Genomic DNA, 18,537 nt, shown 5'->3' with positions numbered 1-18,537 from the left:
TCATGGGCTTTTCTCAAGAGGATGCCAATTCTTTCTTGGAAGGATTGAAAGTGGATTGCTTGATACGTGGCAACTAGATCAGGCTATTATGCTACGTCTATCGGGGCACAGTTCACAAGATGAAGCGAGGACATGGTTGCAAAACATTTGAAGCCCAAGCTCAAGCTCAAAATCCATCTCTTATTCTTGATCAGAATATGATGAAGCATGCTTTTTTAATCCAATACAGGAATGTCGAGGAACCCGATGTAGTATGGCATGACATTCTTAAGCATGTATAGAAAGACAATCAAACTGTGGATGACTACTTCGTGCAGTTTACGCATGTTGGGATTGATGGTGTAGGAATTTGTGAGAGGAGGTTCCACCAACTTTGTTGAAGAAGGATCGTTTCGTGGCCAACCTCGTTCAAAGTGGAGTTGAAGAGGCCTCCAACATTTGAAGATGCATTAACCATCGCCAAGGAGCAGGAATGGAAACTACGACGACTTAATGAATATGGTAGGGCAGCTAATGGTCAAGCAGATAGAAGAGGAGATGATTGTTTTCATGTGTTTACCCCGTGATATGTGTACATTAGGCTCATCTCTCTCACCTACTAGATGCCACTTGTATGCATCGTGGATCCCCCTTTAAATCAGCCCCATGATTCCTTCCAATTTATAGATAAAGCATTCCTTAATCAAGGGAAACCCTAGCTCCTATTTCTACACAAATAGTGAGAGAGCACATGCAATGAGCTATGAGTTTGTCGTCATTATCTCGGCCAACTTTCATTGGTACCTTGAGTGTGTAATTAAATATTGATTAATATAGTGTAATTGCATTATGAACGCCACTCTAATTTATATTCATTTAGGATCGTATTAGGTCGAGTAATAGTCTGGTTAATTATTTAGTGTCTAATATTGGGCATGGTGTCTATTATATGGTGTTTTGTCGACCTAATAGTCTGGTTAATCATTTAGTGTCTAATATTGGACATGTTGTGTATTATATTGTGTTTTGTATAGTGCTTGTCATGTTGTTTTTTACCTTGCAATTTCTGCGGTTGTCTCTTGAGTGAGACATCTTACATACTGTACAGAGGTACCGAGTGCATTAATTGCACCCTTGCACATATACATTTTTTCGTTTTACAAGGCATGTGGTAGATTACGTTCATTTTCAATACAGAACTGGCAGCTTGCCCTATTGGACTTTGGTACTTGATTGACTCTTATAAATATGTTGGGATCTCTCCAGATGCCATGTTCTAGAGAAACCCAGATCTTGCTGTTAGTGAGCAATTTGGCTAGGATTACTAGTAGGTGTCGTTGATGGCCAAACGCAGAGTACTTAATGATGGTGTCATACAGCTGCCACCGCATTTGCAGGATCATCCACACCCTAAAAGTGAGGTAGTACTACCTTGTTATTGTCTTTGAGTGAGCGGAAAAGCTATAAAAGAGCATTTCAAAACTTCCGTTTTAGTAATGAGGAGAGGCTACCTCGGTGGAAGCACTAGTGCGCACTACCGTAGTGGCTCATTGCTACATTCTATCATTGATTTTCTGAATGCTTAACATAAATTTTTGCATTTCGAAAACAAAATACTAAAGGAAATTCATGTGGATCTTGTTATAATATAAGATCATCTGTTTTTTATGTCTGTAATGCTTGAAAGCATTCTTTACGTAGAGCAATTTTCCATCTATTTTAAAGAACAAATTAAAAGTCAGTTTGTTACTGAATTGTCAACCACATTTCAAAACAATGTGTGCCTTTCCAATGTTTCAGGCTGGAGAATTTGTCACACATGATTCATTGTACACATTGATTGTTATCATAACCAATACGCCTGAGCTTCATGGCTACACTGTAAGGCTGCTATATAGGATGCTTGGAACATGCAAAAATCAGGTATTGTATTAACTACCTTTTGTTTTCATTGTATTTGCTGCAAGAACCTTGGTTTTTCCAGTGCTAATGAAGTAAATGCCAGGAGGTAAAGGTGCACCTTATCAAAGCATGTCAGAATTTGGTCAAGAGTGGAGAAACCTCTCCTGAAACCTGCTTGCCCTGGCGCTCTTATGCCCTCTCGCTCTGCCCATCTACTCAGCTCCTGTCCAAGAATGGATACATACAGCCTAGCTAATGTGTGACCAACCATGATGGTGCGATAATTCCCGGGAATTATGGGATCTCCTGACTTGAAAATAGGCACAATCGTGGACATACTCCAAGTCTCAAGGAAGCCTTCATACATGGCTCGATTAAACATCATAGCCAGGAGCTCTGCAAGCATATCTCTGGCATGGATGAAGTGCTCTGTTACCAGACCATCATGATCATGTGCTCTCCTTGTCTTCATCCTGTCAATAGCTTTCCTTACCCTCTCGGCAGTAAAGAAAGAACATGTCTTCGGGCATGTCTCTAGTGGGTCCGGTTAGAGGTGGTTGTCTTGATGCTGTGTAGAGAGATGTGGCATATTCCCCCCGTCTTAGTGGAGGTGACCGTTGGTGGTGGTGAATGTTCGTGGAATAGCCTCCATGCTTCGCCTAAGTCCTGACTTATAAATAATTGATACAGATCCTGCTCTAGTTGGGATAAACAAGCCTGTTTCTTTCGTCGCACTAGGCGGCGAAAGATAATCTGTGACTGTCTATGTGTGGTAATACCCATGAGCACTTCCCTCTGTAACTTGATCCTCATCTCTCTACACTCCTCGTCATACCAACTCTTCTGGGGCATTTTTCCAGATCGTCTTTGTGTAGGCTGGCTGTGGGGGTATGCTTCTGATGTTGCATCATGGAGCGTCTCTGTCAGTATCTGAGTGAGTTCATCTAGTGGCCGTTCTGGCTCCTGGGTGCAGAGCTTCCTGTATATCTCTCCATATACACAGAGTCCGTCTCCCTCATGAAGGTATACCGGCTGTGTGTAAGGACCTCCTAATGGAGCTGTGCTGAAATGAAACGTCAGGGTGAAGGACAAGATAGCATGATCAACTGCTACTCCAATTGGCCTAGTGCCCACCATGAAATCTTGAAAGAATGGAATGAGACCTGGCTAGGCCATAACATAATCCACTATGCTGGCACCATGTCGGTGTGGAAAGCAAGTAAAACCTCCAGCCGTCTAAAATCTTTGTAGGCCATTCAAAATGGCCAATCTATGTGCGGTTCCCATATCTACCAAGTATCTGCCATATTCAGTGTATTCCTCATCTTGTGATAATCTGGATAGAACCATCTCTGTAACGTCCAGCTCCCTAAGCATTTCCTCGGAAGTATCAATATTGTCTGGTGGTGGGCAGTCCTAGCATTGAAATCCCCTAGTATGATAATGTCACCATCCTTAGAAAACTCCCATATGTCATTATCCAAAATAGCAAAGGGGGATTGTCCCCTAGGTGATGCATATACTGACGTACTAGGAGGAAAGTAACAAATAGCAATGTAGAGGTATCTGCCCTGAGCCTCACCCACATGTACCTAGCATGCTCATCCTTGTGTGCTATATATATCAATGGCTGCAACTCCTCCCTGAATAGAACTGCCACTCCCCCCGAGCCTCGTCCTCGATGCTCCGATCTGGTCTCTTGTCTGCGGGCTGTCTCCCATCTATATCCGCTCACCTGTGGCATGGATTTCCCAGGGGCTTGATGCGTCTCAGAGTAGAAGATGATGTCTCTCCCTGTGAAGCTATCCTCAAAGGCCCCTATATCAAGACAAAGTGACCCGTTACAATTCTAGGTTGCCATCTTTAGTGTGGTCCCATAGGTCTCGCACCGTCATGCGGGACGTCGCTCCAATATCACCACCTTTCCATCCTTGTAAAAAGCAATGTTCCCCTTTTTCCTTGCTGTACTAATTTCCGGCGTAACTTCTTGCATATGAGCAATCTGCGAGAGGGTGAGGTCATCTCCAAGAAAGATGCCAGTCTTCTTTAGAGTCGGTCTCTTCTTCAGGAAGTCCTTCTTCGCTTCCATGGAGGGGAAGCGGAGAATGAGTGCCCTTTCCTTTGAGGTTTCTCCGTTGCTCCCGCTTTTCTTGGTGCCCACTCTCCAGGCCCTCGTATGCGTCTGCTCGTTGACCCCCACCAGAGTCATGAGTTCTTTCACCTCTTCATCCACATTATCTTGGTCTTTGAGGCCACATATCCTTACGTGTAAGGCCCGCACACGTCTCCTTTGCTCCTCTTCTAGTGTCAAGTTGATGATGGTTGGTGTGGGGATGGGGGTTATTTCCTTGCCTTTCCCTTTCTTGACAATCTCGATCCATTTTTCGGCCTTTTCTGCTTTTTGTTGGGTCTTTGTGATGACATCTACCCACGAGGTCGTCATTTCTTTTTGTTGTCTCCACCTTCTTTGATGGCCCGCACTTGTTCCTTAATCGTGTTAAGCTCTTCAATTACTGAGGGTTGAAGCTCTCCCTCTTCGAGGACATTCTGCGATCGCACCTCTGCAAGCTCTTTCTTGAGTAGTGCGATTTCGTTATCTTGGGCCTTCACGCGATCCTCGAGTGTATGTATCGTGCTTTCCTGTGCTGCCATGCGCGCGTCGAGTATGTTGATAGTACCTAGGAGGTGGCGGTTGATCATGCTGATGGACTCGCTCAGCTCTTCTTTGCATTGGTCATCTTTGCCATTCTGCTTCCTCATGGTCGGAAGGCCGCCACAGGAGAGGGAAAGGGATACAGGAGTGAAAAGGAGAGACACAAGTTTTTTTTTTTTAAAACCCCTTTTTCTCTCTTTACGCTCGCAAACTTTCTCTCTCTACGCTTCTCACCTCTCTCTCTCTCTACGTTGTGCCCTCGTTCTCTTTCTACGCAACATATTTCTCTCTCTACGCCATTTTTTTACCCTCTTTCTCTCTCTATTCTACTTCCCCCCCCCCCCTCTTTCTCTCTCTACGCGCTAGGTTAGGCTGGGTTCGGTAGAGCATGAGAGAGAGCAAAGGACAAGTGCAGGGGTAGCGGGAGAGCAGAGGGTGGGGGCAAGGACAGAGGGAGCAGGGGAGCGGGGGCAACGAGGGGGGCAAGAGAGAGCGGGGGCGCAGGGGCAGCGGGAGAGAGCGCAGCACGTGAGCAGGGAGCAGGTCGCGAGAGCAGGGGTGCAGAGCGCAGCGCACGAGCAGAGGGCGAGGGTGCAGGGGGCAATGCTAGCAAGGGGCAGGGCGAGAGAGAAGGGGAGAAGTGGAGCAAGGACAGCAGGGGACAAGGCGAGAGAAATGAAAATGAAATGAAATGTTATATTAAACGTCTTCAAAAGGCCAGAGTGACCTATGAGACCAAACTGATACAAAAGTGGTGAATCTGGTACAATGTCTGAAAAGTGTGAGATTGTGAAAATAAATGCGAAAAACTAAATACAAAGTATTAGATAAACTTCTTAGGAGCATGGCTAGAATGCTTCTAATCCTTTGTTGTAGTCTCCTCCGGTGAAGTGTGCTTCTGCATCTCAGTCGTGGTCGTCTCGATTTCCTAAGCGCAGTCGCCCTGTCAATGAGGGTGCCTTTGGTATGAATGTGGGTATTCCTTTGTGCTCGCTGCTGGCCTCTTGCTTCTCCTTCCATTCCTGCTTCTCTCGATCCGAAGAAATCTGTGATCTGCCTCTGAGGTTGTAGTGCTCTTTGTCTTCTCATTAGATTATCCTTGTGCCAATGTAGTTCCAGTAGGTGCAGGCCTAGGCACCTTTGATCTTGGTATTGCATGACTCTATCTAGAGGTCCAAAGCCTTCTTTAAATAGGCAATGGAAACGCCCACGTATCTCATAGTATACGGTGCAATGGCATATGTAGTGTAATTCTGTCTCCGGCTCCATTCCGCAAAACTTGCAAATTCCGCTCTCAGGTGGGATTCCCCTAAATCTGCCAAATTCAATTTCCAGTTGGTGTGAGGATGTACGAATCTGACCAATAGCACATCTCAAACCATGAGACAGGTGGGTATCCATGTAGTTCGGGCGAATCACAAAACCATCTTCAGATAGCTGTAGGAAGTTTTCTTTGTAGTCGGCCATCTTCGTGCCCAGTTCTTGTGTAGGGTGTCCTCTTAGTGTCCAACTGTATAAGATCCTGGTGGATTATTTTATTAATCTCCGTTCGTGTGATTGCCAGTGATGGAGCCTCAAGAGAGTATTGGAAGGGGGGTAATCTTTCCTGAACCCGTGTCTCTGAAACCACGAAGAGATTTGCGCATACCAGCATGATGTATCTTCTTTCATTGCTAATTGTCGAGAGGATTCGAGGGCCAATCTAGTATATCTGCAATTATTTGTATCCCACAGACCATGTATAAAGGACACTGATGTGGTAAGAGCTTCAATTTCTATCGGAGGGGCAGCTAGTTCCGCTCGGATAATCGCGTGTGGTATGGAGGCCTTGGCTCTAATCATTCGGGAAATCATAGATACCAACGGTCTCTCCATTGACTTCCAATTATCCTGATCCACAGATGGTCCCCAAATCTGGACTCCATAAAGCATAGCCGAAGCCACCACAGTATCAAAGAGCCAAAGTTTTGTTCATGGTTCCTGAAACTGCACTTGTGAACACATCCTCTCCAACCCTCCCAAGGCCGCAGAGGCTCTGGACAATCTAGCCTCCGCTGCTTTCTTAAGAGTAAACTTCGGTCCTGTAAATACCACACCAAGGTATGTGTATGCATCTGTGTACTCTACTGTATCCTGGCCATATGTAAATGTAGGTGCCGATCTCCTAACCCACTGCGGTGTGGTGTTAAACACCATAACTTTGGTTTTACCCAAATTTACCGACAGTTCGTTGTCCTCTGCGAATTTATGTAATGCATCTAACTGCCTCTGCATTCCATCTGGTGATTCTGCTATCAATACAATATCATCTGCATACAACAACAAAGGGATCCATGACCCTGCAAGTTGAGCACCTCTGTCACCCTCTCTATCAATGTAATCTGATACCTCATCTATATACATACCAAATAAAGTAGGGGACAGTGGGCATCCCTGATTTACTCCAACGGTGGAATGAACAATGTCGGAATCCCCTTCTGGAGTACGTACATAACCAGTTACTGACCCATATAAGTCATGATCCCCCAGATAATATCTTTGGGGACCCCTAACTCTTGCATTCTGCGCATCAATCTGGCCCTTGGTACTGTATCAAAAGCTTTCCGAAAATCCACAAAGCAACAATACATCCTTCTCCCGCTTGCTCTTCCTTCCTCAATAATGGCTCTTAGCGTAGGAATATGATCTAGAGTGGAATAACCCCTCCTGAATCCAGCTTGTCCTGTTGCCCTTATGCCCTCATTCTCTGCCCATCTACTCAATTTTTGTTCCAGAATGGATGCGTACAGTCGGGTCAATGTGTGACCCACCATAATGGTACAATAGTTCCCGGGTATCATAGGATCCCCTGACTTGAAAATAGGTACGATAGTAGATAATTTCCAAGATGCAGGTAATCCTTCACACATGACCCGATTAAACAGACGAGCAAGGACTTCTGAAAGTGGATCCCTTGCATGGATCAGATGTTCTGCTACTAGACCCTCATGATCATATGCTCTTCTTGTCTTCATCTTATCAATGTCTTTTTCCACCATTTCCGTAGTAAAGAGAGTACTAGTAGCAGGGCATGGCTCTAGCGTATCTGGTAATGGAGGCTGTCCAGATACCATATATAATGATGTTACATATTGACCCCAAATCTCAGGAGAAGTAATTGTTGGAGGCGATGAGTGCTCGTGAAATAAATGCCAGGCCTCATGTGAGTCCTGACTCAAGAAGAGCTGATATAAATCCTTCTCCAGTTTGGCTAAAAATGCCCTTTTCTTGCGACGTACTATACGGCGAAGAGCAATCCGAGACTGCTTATATGTGATGATCCCAAGTGTAAGCTCTTTCTGGACTTGGGTTCTCGTCTCTCTGCATTCCTCGTCGTACCAACTGTTTTGAGGCATGTTCCCAGATCCTCTCTTCTGATCAGGCTGAGTATGTGGGTATGCCTCTTGTGCTGCTCCATGTAGTATCTTTGTTAGCTGAGAAGTAATCTCCTCTACAGTATATACTGGCTCGGCTGCCCACATCCTATTATAGATCTGTTCCACATAGACTGAATCAGTCTCTGGTGTGAAAGTATATCTTGTGTGCGTCTTCTTCCTTTGTACTTGAGAGGCATTGTATCAGAAGGAGATTGATAAGGTCAAGAGAGCATGATCCACTGCAATCCCAACCGGTCTGGGTCCCATGAAACCGGCCTGTTCAATCCAAAAAGGGCGGTAGACTTTACTTTAAACCTTGATTTAGCTTTCACCCATTATTAGTCGTCTATTTTACCTGTACTTTCAAGACACAACAAAGGGGAGAGGGATACAGGCTGCTAGATTGCACCTGTATGAGTAGACGGACACCAGATTGGCCCCTAACTTAGGCGCCCCTTTCGGTATTTCTTTATTGTTCAAAAGAGGGAATAAACGTTGTGGTTCCCTACAAGCTGCCCCGCACAAACTCGGCTGAATTTCCACTGTTCCAGCCTGATTTCGGCAGCATAACTGTACTAGAACCCTTCACAGTCAGTATTCCCACGCATTGGCCGACTTTCCCGACGCATACGGGCACTTTACAAAACCTGGCGAGAATCTGCAGCACGCTGAATTCTCTGTTTTCAGCCCTGAAAATGCGCCAGATCACCTGTACAGCGGTCCCCTTGCGTCCCCGAACCTCCTGGGGGTATTAGAGTCCGTTTAGGGCCAAAACCCTAAACCTGCAAAAATACACAGCAGGCTGTAATTCACTGTTTCGGGCTCCGTTCCGCGTGCCGGTCGCATCCCTAGCAAGTCCTCGAGCTCCCGCACCTGTAGGGCTACTTGCCCTTTGAATCGGACGAGATTTCTGGCGTGAAACCTCTCCGAATTCACCTGTACCTGCGGGGGGATTAGCCGCTAGCTAATCCAGTACCTGTGCAAGAGGCTCTTGCCTCGGCAATCGCGCATGAACCCACACAACTGTACATTGGTCAAATGAAGAGCCCACTAGAGGGGCATAACATACTGCCAAAGGGGAGAGAGAGGGCAGTGCGTAGCGTGCAGGGCATCACTCCTGGCACCGCACTGTGCATAAGAGGGAAAGCAAGCACTCCATAGCTCTTAACCTGTGACAGAGACTTGCAAAAATGAGCCTCCCAACTATAAATCACGTTTTTGCCTTCTCTATAAGTAGTAAACTGGCCTCAAAGTGCCAAGTGTCACTCATTTGTGCATTTTCCCGCTTTAGACCCTCGGGTCTAAAAATATCTCACCTGCAGCCTCTGTTGACTTGGCCACAGAGTAACAAAATGATCCCCATGTCAAACTGCACGTAATGACGCGAAGACATTTTCAGGTCCCAAAATAGCAGTTCCCTAAATTTTAGGAGATGCTGCCATTGTATCTTTCTAGGTCATCCGACCCTCTTTGTACACTGCGGCCACATCCAGAACTGAAATGTAGCCTCTGTAGCAAAGGATTCCACTTTGGCTAGTCAATGACCCCACTTGGCTAACCATAGTCCTTGTCCAACCTTAGTGCTCTCTTGCCCTCAGGCCCGGACTCCCTCTGGACAGTTCCACACTAGCTATGCAATGCAGGGCAGTTAGATTTCCCGAGGGGTGTTTCCAAAAAGTGAAAGTAAATAGATAATAAGAAAGAAATCAACAAAAAGGATAGATAGTAGTCACACGCTGGTGACATACCCCCCTCTTGAAATCTCAAACGTCCTCGTTTGCATCTATGTCGTCCATGCTTACTGTCAACACTGATGTATTCAACACATGTCGACACATATACGACACATACATGCTCATTGTCAACCCTGGTGTATTCAACACCTCGTCGACTCATGTATTGCCTGCGTGTGAACCCTGTCCCAATGACATAGTGGTAGCTTCGCACTCTGCCATTGCTTTGAGTCACTAACTTTCCAATGACAAAATGGTAGCTGCACATTTTGCCACTGTCTTATAGTACACGTTGGATCCCGTAACACTTTCGAGCATACCCAAACCGACAGTTTAAGAATGCAGTTACACATGTACTCTTCAATAGAAGCAATCACTGTATCCTTGACAAACTGACAAGAAATACTCACTTCTATAGCAGTAACCAAACTTTTGGACATTCCATAAGAGCAATTGCCAAACTGACAATCTGTACAGCTCTAACATTCATGTAACAGGTATTTCATTTGAGCTCACTTTAAATACCATGTACATCATTTGTTTCAGAAGCCATTGTCACACTGACAATGCATGTAGCTTTGAAACTCAAGGGGTCAAGGTAGATTGCAAATCGAAGGCTTCCAGGTAGAGTGATAACACAGTTGGTGACTCTGCAAGTTCACCTTCTTCCATCCACTTAGCATCCATTGGTGGATAGTTTTTAAACTTTACCAAGTAACGCCTAGCAACCTTGCCTTTCACTTTCCTTTCTTTGTGTGCCAAAATCTGTTCAGGGAGCAAGATCTCGTCAAGTTCCTCGACTTCCGGCTGATCTTCAGCTGGCATATCTTCTGGCACATCACCCACATAGGGTCTGAGAAGACTCACATGAAACGCATTGTGAATCTTCCAACTGTCAGGCAATTTCAGCCTATATGCAACATCACTGATTATGTCGCATACTTGAAAAGGCCCATAGTAACGCATGCTGAGCTTTGGAAAGAGTCTTTCCTTGCCCTTCATCTTCTTTAACCTTGCCTTTTCAAACCGTAGAAGCACCCAATCACCAAGTGAATATACCACTTCACGACGGTGACGATCAGCTGCTTTCTTTTGCTTTGCCTGAGTTCTTTCTAAGGCCACTTTGACCTTCTTGTACATTTCATCCATGTCTTGAACATACTTATCTGCTTCAAATATCTTGTCCTTTGTATGCAGTATGGGAGGAACTTTCTTGCCACCTTCAACTATCTCAAAAGGTGCCTTGCCAGTTGATGAATGCACTGTATTATTGTATGCATACTCCACCAATGGCAAATACTGCTCCCACTTTCCTTTATGCTCTGACACATAGCACTTCAGCAGATCTAGGACAGTAGAATTTGCCTCTTCTGACTGTCCATCTGTTTGAGGATGAAATGACGAAGAGAATTTGAGCGTGGTACCCATATTCTCAAACAAGCCTTTCCAGAACAAACTAGTCATGCGTGGATCACGGTCGCTAACAATCGACTGTGGCATGCCATGATACTTGAAAATATTGCTCATAAACAAGCGTGCCATCTGATCTGGCTTTATCTTCTTCCTGACAGGAATAAAATGAGCCTGTTTGCTGAATCTGCAAATAATGGTCCAAATACCATCATTTCCTGTCTGCGTTCTTGGAAGATCAAAGATAAAATCCATAGCAATACTTTCCCATGGTTTATCTGGAATAGGTAGTGGTTGCAATAACCCTGGTGCCTTTTGCCTGTCAAACTTGACCTTTTGGCATATTAGGCATTCTCGCACAAAGGCATCCACATCCCTTCTCAATGTAGGCCAATAGAAGAATGTCTCTACCGCTTTAACTGTAGCATCGATACCACGATGCCCTGCATACGGTGGGACATGACTCTCTTCCATAACTTTGCGTCGCAATGGCTTTGTGACACACAATCTGCCATGCATCATCATGAACCCGTCTTTAAGAAGATAGTGTTCATGACGTTGTCCATCCATTAGTTGCTCGAAGACCCTTGCAAAATCTTCATCATTTACATACTGTTCTCTCATATCATCAAGTTCATGATGATAAGGAATCGACACAGCTGAAATTTGTGGCTTCCTTGACAAGGCATCGGCCACAACGTTCTTCTTGCCTTCCACATGCACAATCTGAAAATGGAACATGGACAAGATATTTGCCCATCGCATATGCTTTTCAGATAACTTTGTCTGTGTCAAGAAGTATCGCAAGGTCTGATGGTCCGTTTGGACAACGAAGTCTGCACCTAGCAGGTAGTGTTTCCAACTTAAGAGCGCATGAATCACAGCCAGTAACTCTTTCTCATAGACCTGCATGGTCATCTCTGGCCCTTGCAAAATTCTGCTCTCATAGGCTACTACCCTGCCATCTTGCATTAGCACAGCACCAATGCTACTACCACAGGCATCACACTGGACCACAAATGACTTCCTAAGATCTGGCAACACAATGACTGGATCCGAAGTCATCTTTTCCTTTAAGAGATTAAAAGCTGAAATCTCTTTTTGTGTCCATCTAAAGGTGACTGCCTTCTTTTGAAGAGCATGTAAAGGTGAAGCAATCTCAGCGAAATTTCGAATAAACCTTCTGTAATAGGAGCATAGTCCCAAAAAGCTTCGGACATCATGCACCGTCTTCAAATTTGGCCATGACTTGATCGCTTCAACTTTTGCAGGATCCATTCTGACACCATCCTTTGAGACAATGTGTCCCAGAAAGTGAATCTCTTCCAGAAAAAACTCACTTTTCTTTGCATTGATGAGCAACCTATGACTGCGTAGCTCTTTGAACACAATGGCCAAGTGATGCCTATGCTCCTCTTCATTCTTTGAGTAGACTATCATGTCATCAAAGAATGTACCAACAAACTGCTGGTGTGGACGGAAAATTCTGTCCATCATCCTATTAAACGTAGCAGGAGCATTTGTGAGACCAAAGGGCATCACTAAAAATTCGTAAAGGCCAAACGTTGTTCTAAAAGCAGTCTTGTGCACATCCTCTGATCTAATGCGGATCTGATGATACCCACTCTTTAGATCTATCCTGCTAAACATAGCTGCTCCTTCTAATTTGTCCATAATATCATCAATTCTAGGTATAGGGAACCTATTCTTGATGGTATTCTTGTTCAGTGCACGGTAGTCGATGCACATACGCCATGAGCCATCCTTTTTCTGCACCAACAACACTGGAGAACAGAATGGAGATGAACTGGGCTGAATCAGCCCCTTTTCTAACAACTCCTGTACTTGGCCCATTATCTCTTTCTGCTGAGCCGCACTAACCCTGTACGGAGGCTTATTTGGTGGGCTACAGCCTGGCACCAAATCTATCGCATGGTCCTCGGGTCTCTCTGGCGGTAATTGAGACGGTAATGAATCGGAAAAACAGTCACTATACTGTTGTAAAAACATTGACCTTTCTTTATCTAGCACAGATAAATTTGATTCATCACAATCTGACACTTCACGTGCAAAAACCAAGTACGCAGAAAGATGCTTTTTCATTACAGAAGTAATAGCAGAAGCTGATACAGTAGGAATAGACTCCCCTTTAAGCTTTACATCCAGAATGTGAGTCTTTCCCCTGCTCTGTACAGTGATCTTTTTGTTGTAGGCATCCATGATTCCCTGTACACGAAACAACCAAGGAATACCTAACAACACATCACATCCGTCTAGTGGCATGATGTAAAATTCTTCAGTATCTACATAGGACTGGATATGTAGACGCAACTTTCCAATGATGGGTGTCACAGCCTCTGTATGGCCAGGACATGCCAAACCTGCCTCTGCTGTATACCCCATCTCTTCAGGTCTGATTCCCAACTTTGAAGCCAATTCTGGGGAAATGAAGTTGGCTTTGGCACCTGGATCAAAGAAGATAAGCACTGTTTGATCCCTAACCTTTCCCCATGCTCTGCAAAGCTCACTTGCATCTGAATTTGGCTTGTCGCCCACCATATCTGGCACTAGACCAGCCATGGGCTTCTTTCCTTTCTTGTCTTCCTTGTCTTCAGAATCAGCTGGCCTTTTCTTTGTAGGACAATTGTAAGCAATGTGGCCAGGCTGCTCACATATAAAGCATTTGTTCTCTGTCCTCAGGACCTTCTTTTGCTCTTCTGACTTGCGAGGAAAACGTCTTTTCCATTTCTTTGCTGGTCCTTTTTCTGATTCAGCCGTAGCTTTGTCTTTCCCTGTGTTGGCCGACTCCTGAGTCCCTTTAGGAGCCTCATTGGGAACGTGCTTCTTGGCTGAATCTTTCTTGCCTGATCCTGCCTTGACGCCAGTGTTAAATTCACAATCTTCTCCCTTGAGCAAACCATTGCCAGTGTTTGCTACCTCGATGAGCTGCGTCAAAGTAGTGACTTTTGTCTTCGTACAGTACTTTCTCAATCCTTTAGGCAGGCCACAACAGTATTTTTCAATCTGTTCTGTCAATGGCACAAACCTATAGGAAGTTACTGGAAGTAGAGCTTTCCAAAACTTCCGATTGTAATCATCCAGATTTCTGCAAGTGGCAGCATTAAGCTGGTGCCATTCTGTCATGACATCTGCTTCGAAATCATCAGATAACCATGCTGCTGCAAAAATCTGCTTGAAGTAAATCCATGTGGACGGAGCTTGCCCTTGAAGCAATAAAGTTGTCCACCATTGTCCCGCATTCCCTGTCAAGAAAGTGGCTGCCTTGCGGACCTTTGAAGCCTCTGTAAAGTTTCCCCCTGCATAGGCCTTATCAAACTGCTGGAGGAATGAAAGAGCCTTCTTCCTATCATCAAACCCTGTAAAGGTCGTGAATGACACTCCTTTGCCACCTTCTTTGTACGGAGTTGGCCTCTCCAGCGGCGTTAAATTGTCATATGGAAGTGACTGAAACATGGGAACACTAATAGGGTTCATCTGTGTTCCTTGGCCGCTATTAACTTGACCTGGAAATGCCATATTTGGCTGCTGATTTGTAATTCCAGCCATACCAAAATTTGCTTGTGGCATCCCAAATTGTCCCTGAGTGCTTTGAAACCCTGGTTGCATACCCATGACACTGTACATGGGGTTAGGCATCATCGTTTGAGCACCCCTGAACACTGTTCCTAGCGTACAAAACTGATTTCCAGGTGCATGACCAGCCATGCTCTGGAATACGGATCCACCTCCAAAATAGCCAGGGTGTACTGAAGGTGGTGGGAAGACCTGTTGCATAGCCTGTAAGTTGCTTCCCTGCCCATTAGAACCAGCTATAGGCTGCTGAAAGGTGGCGGGCTGAATTGGTACAGCTTGAAAAACTGGCATCTCAGCCACCTGTTCTTGCACCTTAGGCATACGTTGTGGAGACTGCATGTTCTCCGTCAAGTGTACAGGTGTTTCCATTGACTGTGCGGTATGAATCACCTGTACTCGAGCCTTAACAGGCTTTTGAATATGATCCAGTGACCCAACTTGCTGAGACGGAACAGGAGGTTGCAGAAAGGCTAAAAACCTTGGGTTCTGCATTACTTGTGTGAACATAGCCACAGCAGTAGCCAACTGGGTCCTGAATATATCATCATCAGTCTGTGGTGGTCTTGAGGACTCACCCACTTCATGTGTCTGTTGACCCTGTGAAGAGGAAACCTCTTCAGTCACATCATCTGGTCTGTCAGCCATAATTACAATTCCCTGTGTCTGGTCTATGATCCCTGTGTCTTCAAGCCCAAAACTGACCAAGGCTCACTTCTATGGGAAAAAGTGATTTAATCCCGTCGATGGAACCATGAAACCGGCCTGTTCAATCCAAAAAGGGCGGTAGACTTTACTTTAAACCTTGATTTAGCTTTCACCCATTATTAGTCGTCTATTTTACCTGTACTTTCAAGACACAACAAAGGGGAGAGGGATACAGGCTGCTAGATTGCACCTGTATGAGTAGACGGACACCAGATTGGCCCCTAACTTAGGCGCCCCTTTCGGTATTTCTTTATTGTTCAAAAGAGGGAATAAACGCTGTGGTTCCCTACAAGCTGCCCCGCACAAACTCGGCTGAATTTCCACTGTTCCAGCCTGATTTCGGCAGCATAACTGTACTAGAACCCTTCACAGTCAGTATTCCCACGCATTGGCCGACTTTCCCGACGCATACGGGCACTTTACAAAACCTGGCGAGAATCTGCAGCACGCTGAATTCTCTGTTTTCAGCCCTGAAAATGCGCCAGATCACCTGTACAGCGGTCCCCTTGCGTCCCCGAACCTCCTGGGGGTATTAGAGTCCGTTTAGGGCCAAAACCCTAAACCTGCAAAAATACACAGTAGGCTGTAATTCACTGTTTCGGGCTCCGTTCCGCGTGCCGGTCGCATCCCTAGCAAGTCCTCGAGCTCCCGCACCTGTAGGGCTACTTGCCCTTTGAATCGGACGAGATTTCTGGCGTGAAACCTCTCCGAATTCACCTGTACCTGCGGGGGGATTAGCCGCTAGCTAATCCAGTACCTGTGCAAGAGGCTCTTGCCTCGGCAATCGCGCATGAACCCACACAACTGTACATTGGTCAAATGAAGAGCCCACTAGAGGGGCATAACATACTGCCAAAGGGGAGAGAGAGGGCAGTGCGTAGCGTGCAGGGCATCACTCCTGGCACCGCACTGTGCATAAGAGGGAAAGCAAGCACTCCATAGCTCTTAACCTGTGACAGAGACTTGCAAAAATGAGCCTCCCAACTATAAATCACGTTTTTGCCTTCTCTATAAGTAGTAAACTGGCCTCAAAGTGCCAAGTGTCACTCATTTGTGCATTTTCCCGCTTTAGACCCTCGGGTCTAAAAATATCTCACCTGCAACCTCTGTTGACTTGGCCACAGAGTAACAAAATGATCCCCATGTCAAACTGCACGTAATGACGCGAAGACATTTTCAGGTCCCAAAATAGCAGTTCCCTAAATTTTAGGAGATGCTGCCATTGTATCTTTCTAGGTCATCCGACCCTCTTTGTACACTGCGGCCACATCCAGAACTGAAATGTAGCCTCTGTAGCAAAGGATTCCACTTTGGCTAGTCAATGACCCCACTTGGCTAACCATAGTCCTTGTCCAACCTTAGTGCTCTCTTGCCCTCAGGCCCGGACTCCCTCTGGACAGTTCCACACTAGCTATGCAATGCAGGGCAGTTAGATTTCCCGAGGGGTGTTTCCAAAAAGTGAAAGTAAATAGATAATAAGAAAGAAATCAACAAAAAGGATAGATAGTAGTCACACGCTGGTGACATCCCACCTTAAAGTCCTCGATACTAGAAATAAAGCTTGGTGAAGTCATGACATAATCCACTGTACTGGCCCCATGCCTGTGCGGGAAGCATGTGAATCCCCCAGATAAAGGGAAATTCTCTAGACCATTAAGTATGGCCAAACCATGTGTAGTTTCCATCTCCATGAGATGTCTCCCATATTCAGTGTGTTCTTTATCCTGTGGGTTTCTAGTAAGCCCCTCCTGTGATAAATCCACTTCTCTGAGCATTTCCTCAGAAGTATCATAGAATACTGCTTGAGAGTTGGCCGTTATGGCATTAAAGTCTCCTAAGAGAACGATGTCTCCATCTCTAGAGAACTCCCATATGTCATTATTCAATATGGAGAAATGGGATTGTCCTTTAGGTGAGGAGTAGACTGATGTACTTGGAGGGAAGTAGCATATAGCGATATATAGAAATCTACCTGTCTCGGCTCTCATTCTCACCCACATATACCTTGCTTGTTCATCTTTCCTGATAATCTGTAGCAGTGGTTTCAGCTCCTCTTTAAATAAGACTGCTACTCCTCCTGAACCCCGGCTACCTCGTAGAGATCTCTTGTCTGGTCGACCAGTTGTTTCCCATAAATACCCCTTCACATGTGGCATAAGCTGTCCCGGTATCTGGTGTGTCTCTGAGTAGAAAACTATGTCTCTGTCCCTAAAGCTGTCTTCAAAGGCACCTACATCTAGCCTATATGATCCATTACAATTCCACGCCGCTATCCGGAGCGTCGCCCCATAGGTCTCACACCGTCATGATGAGCGCTTTTCGAGAACCACTACTTTCCCTCCTCTATAAAAGGCGATTTTCCCCTTTTCTCTTGCTGCCCTGATCTCTGGCATCAACTCTTGCATGTGTGCCACTTGTGCCAATGTAAGGTCATCTCCCAGGAAAATACCGGTTTTCTTAAGAGTTGGCCTCTTCTTTAAAAATTCTTTCCTTATTTCTATATTCGGGAAGCGGAGAATAATGTGCCCTATCCTTTACGTTTTCCTTCTCATCGATTCCTTTCTTGCCCACTCTCCATGCACTTGTGTGAGTAGGCTCTGTGGTGCCCATGCATTGTAGCAGCTCCCTCACTTCTTCATCTACATTCTCTTTGTCTTTGACTCCTGTGACCTGCACATGCAGAGCCCGAGTCTTCCTTTTCTGCTCTTCCTCAATGGTCATATTAATAATGGTGGAAGTAGGTGTGGTCTCAGGCATCCGGGCCTTCCCTTTCTTCGCATCCTCAATCCATTTCTCTGCTTCATCAACCTTTTCTTGTGTCTTAACAATACGTTCCGCCCATGAAGATGCCGTTTTCGATTTCTGTTCATCTCCTTCCCGTAGAGCTTTCATCTGATCCTTCATGTCCTAGAGCTCCTTCAGCACCAAAGGTTGGTCGTCTCCCTTCTCCTTAGTCGCAAATTTGCAATCCGCAAGTTCTCCTTTTAGCTCCTCAATTATTGCATCTTTTTCCTCCATGTGCCTTTCCATATTTGTTCTCCATGCTTCAAAACTTGCTACTGCCTCATCGAGTTTCTTTTGCATAACGCATTCTGCTACATTTACTTCGGCCTTGATTAGGTTTCGTAATTCCGTTTTCACGATC

General features: G+C 45.4%; 1 protein-coding gene across 5 annotated transcripts in view; it reads left to right on the top strand.

Moving 5' to 3' along the window:
- Nucleotides 1–18,537, top strand: part of LOC147429159 (AP-1 complex subunit gamma-2-like) — a 244,286-nt gene that overhangs the window by 183,821 nt on the left and 41,928 nt on the right. For all 5 annotated transcript variants that reach the window (XR_015185812.1, XR_015185811.1, XM_086495289.1 and 2 more), the window contains one exon: nt 1,780–1,902. Coding sequence is in view for 3 of the 5 variants with exons in the window: in XM_086495289.1 (XP_086351415.1) it covers nt 1,780–1,902 (123 nt within the window). In the remaining 2 variants the exon portion in view is untranslated. The remainder of the gene's footprint in view (nt 1–1,779; nt 1,903–18,537) is intronic.

Source organism: Adiantum capillus-veneris, chromosome 22 (genome assembly GCF_014529385.1).
Source record: "Adiantum capillus-veneris isolate H3 chromosome 22, ASM1452938v2, whole genome shotgun sequence".
Taxonomy (NCBI): domain Eukaryota; kingdom Viridiplantae; phylum Streptophyta; class Polypodiopsida; order Polypodiales; family Pteridaceae; genus Adiantum; species Adiantum capillus-veneris.
This window is presented reverse-complemented; position numbering and strand designations above follow the sequence as displayed.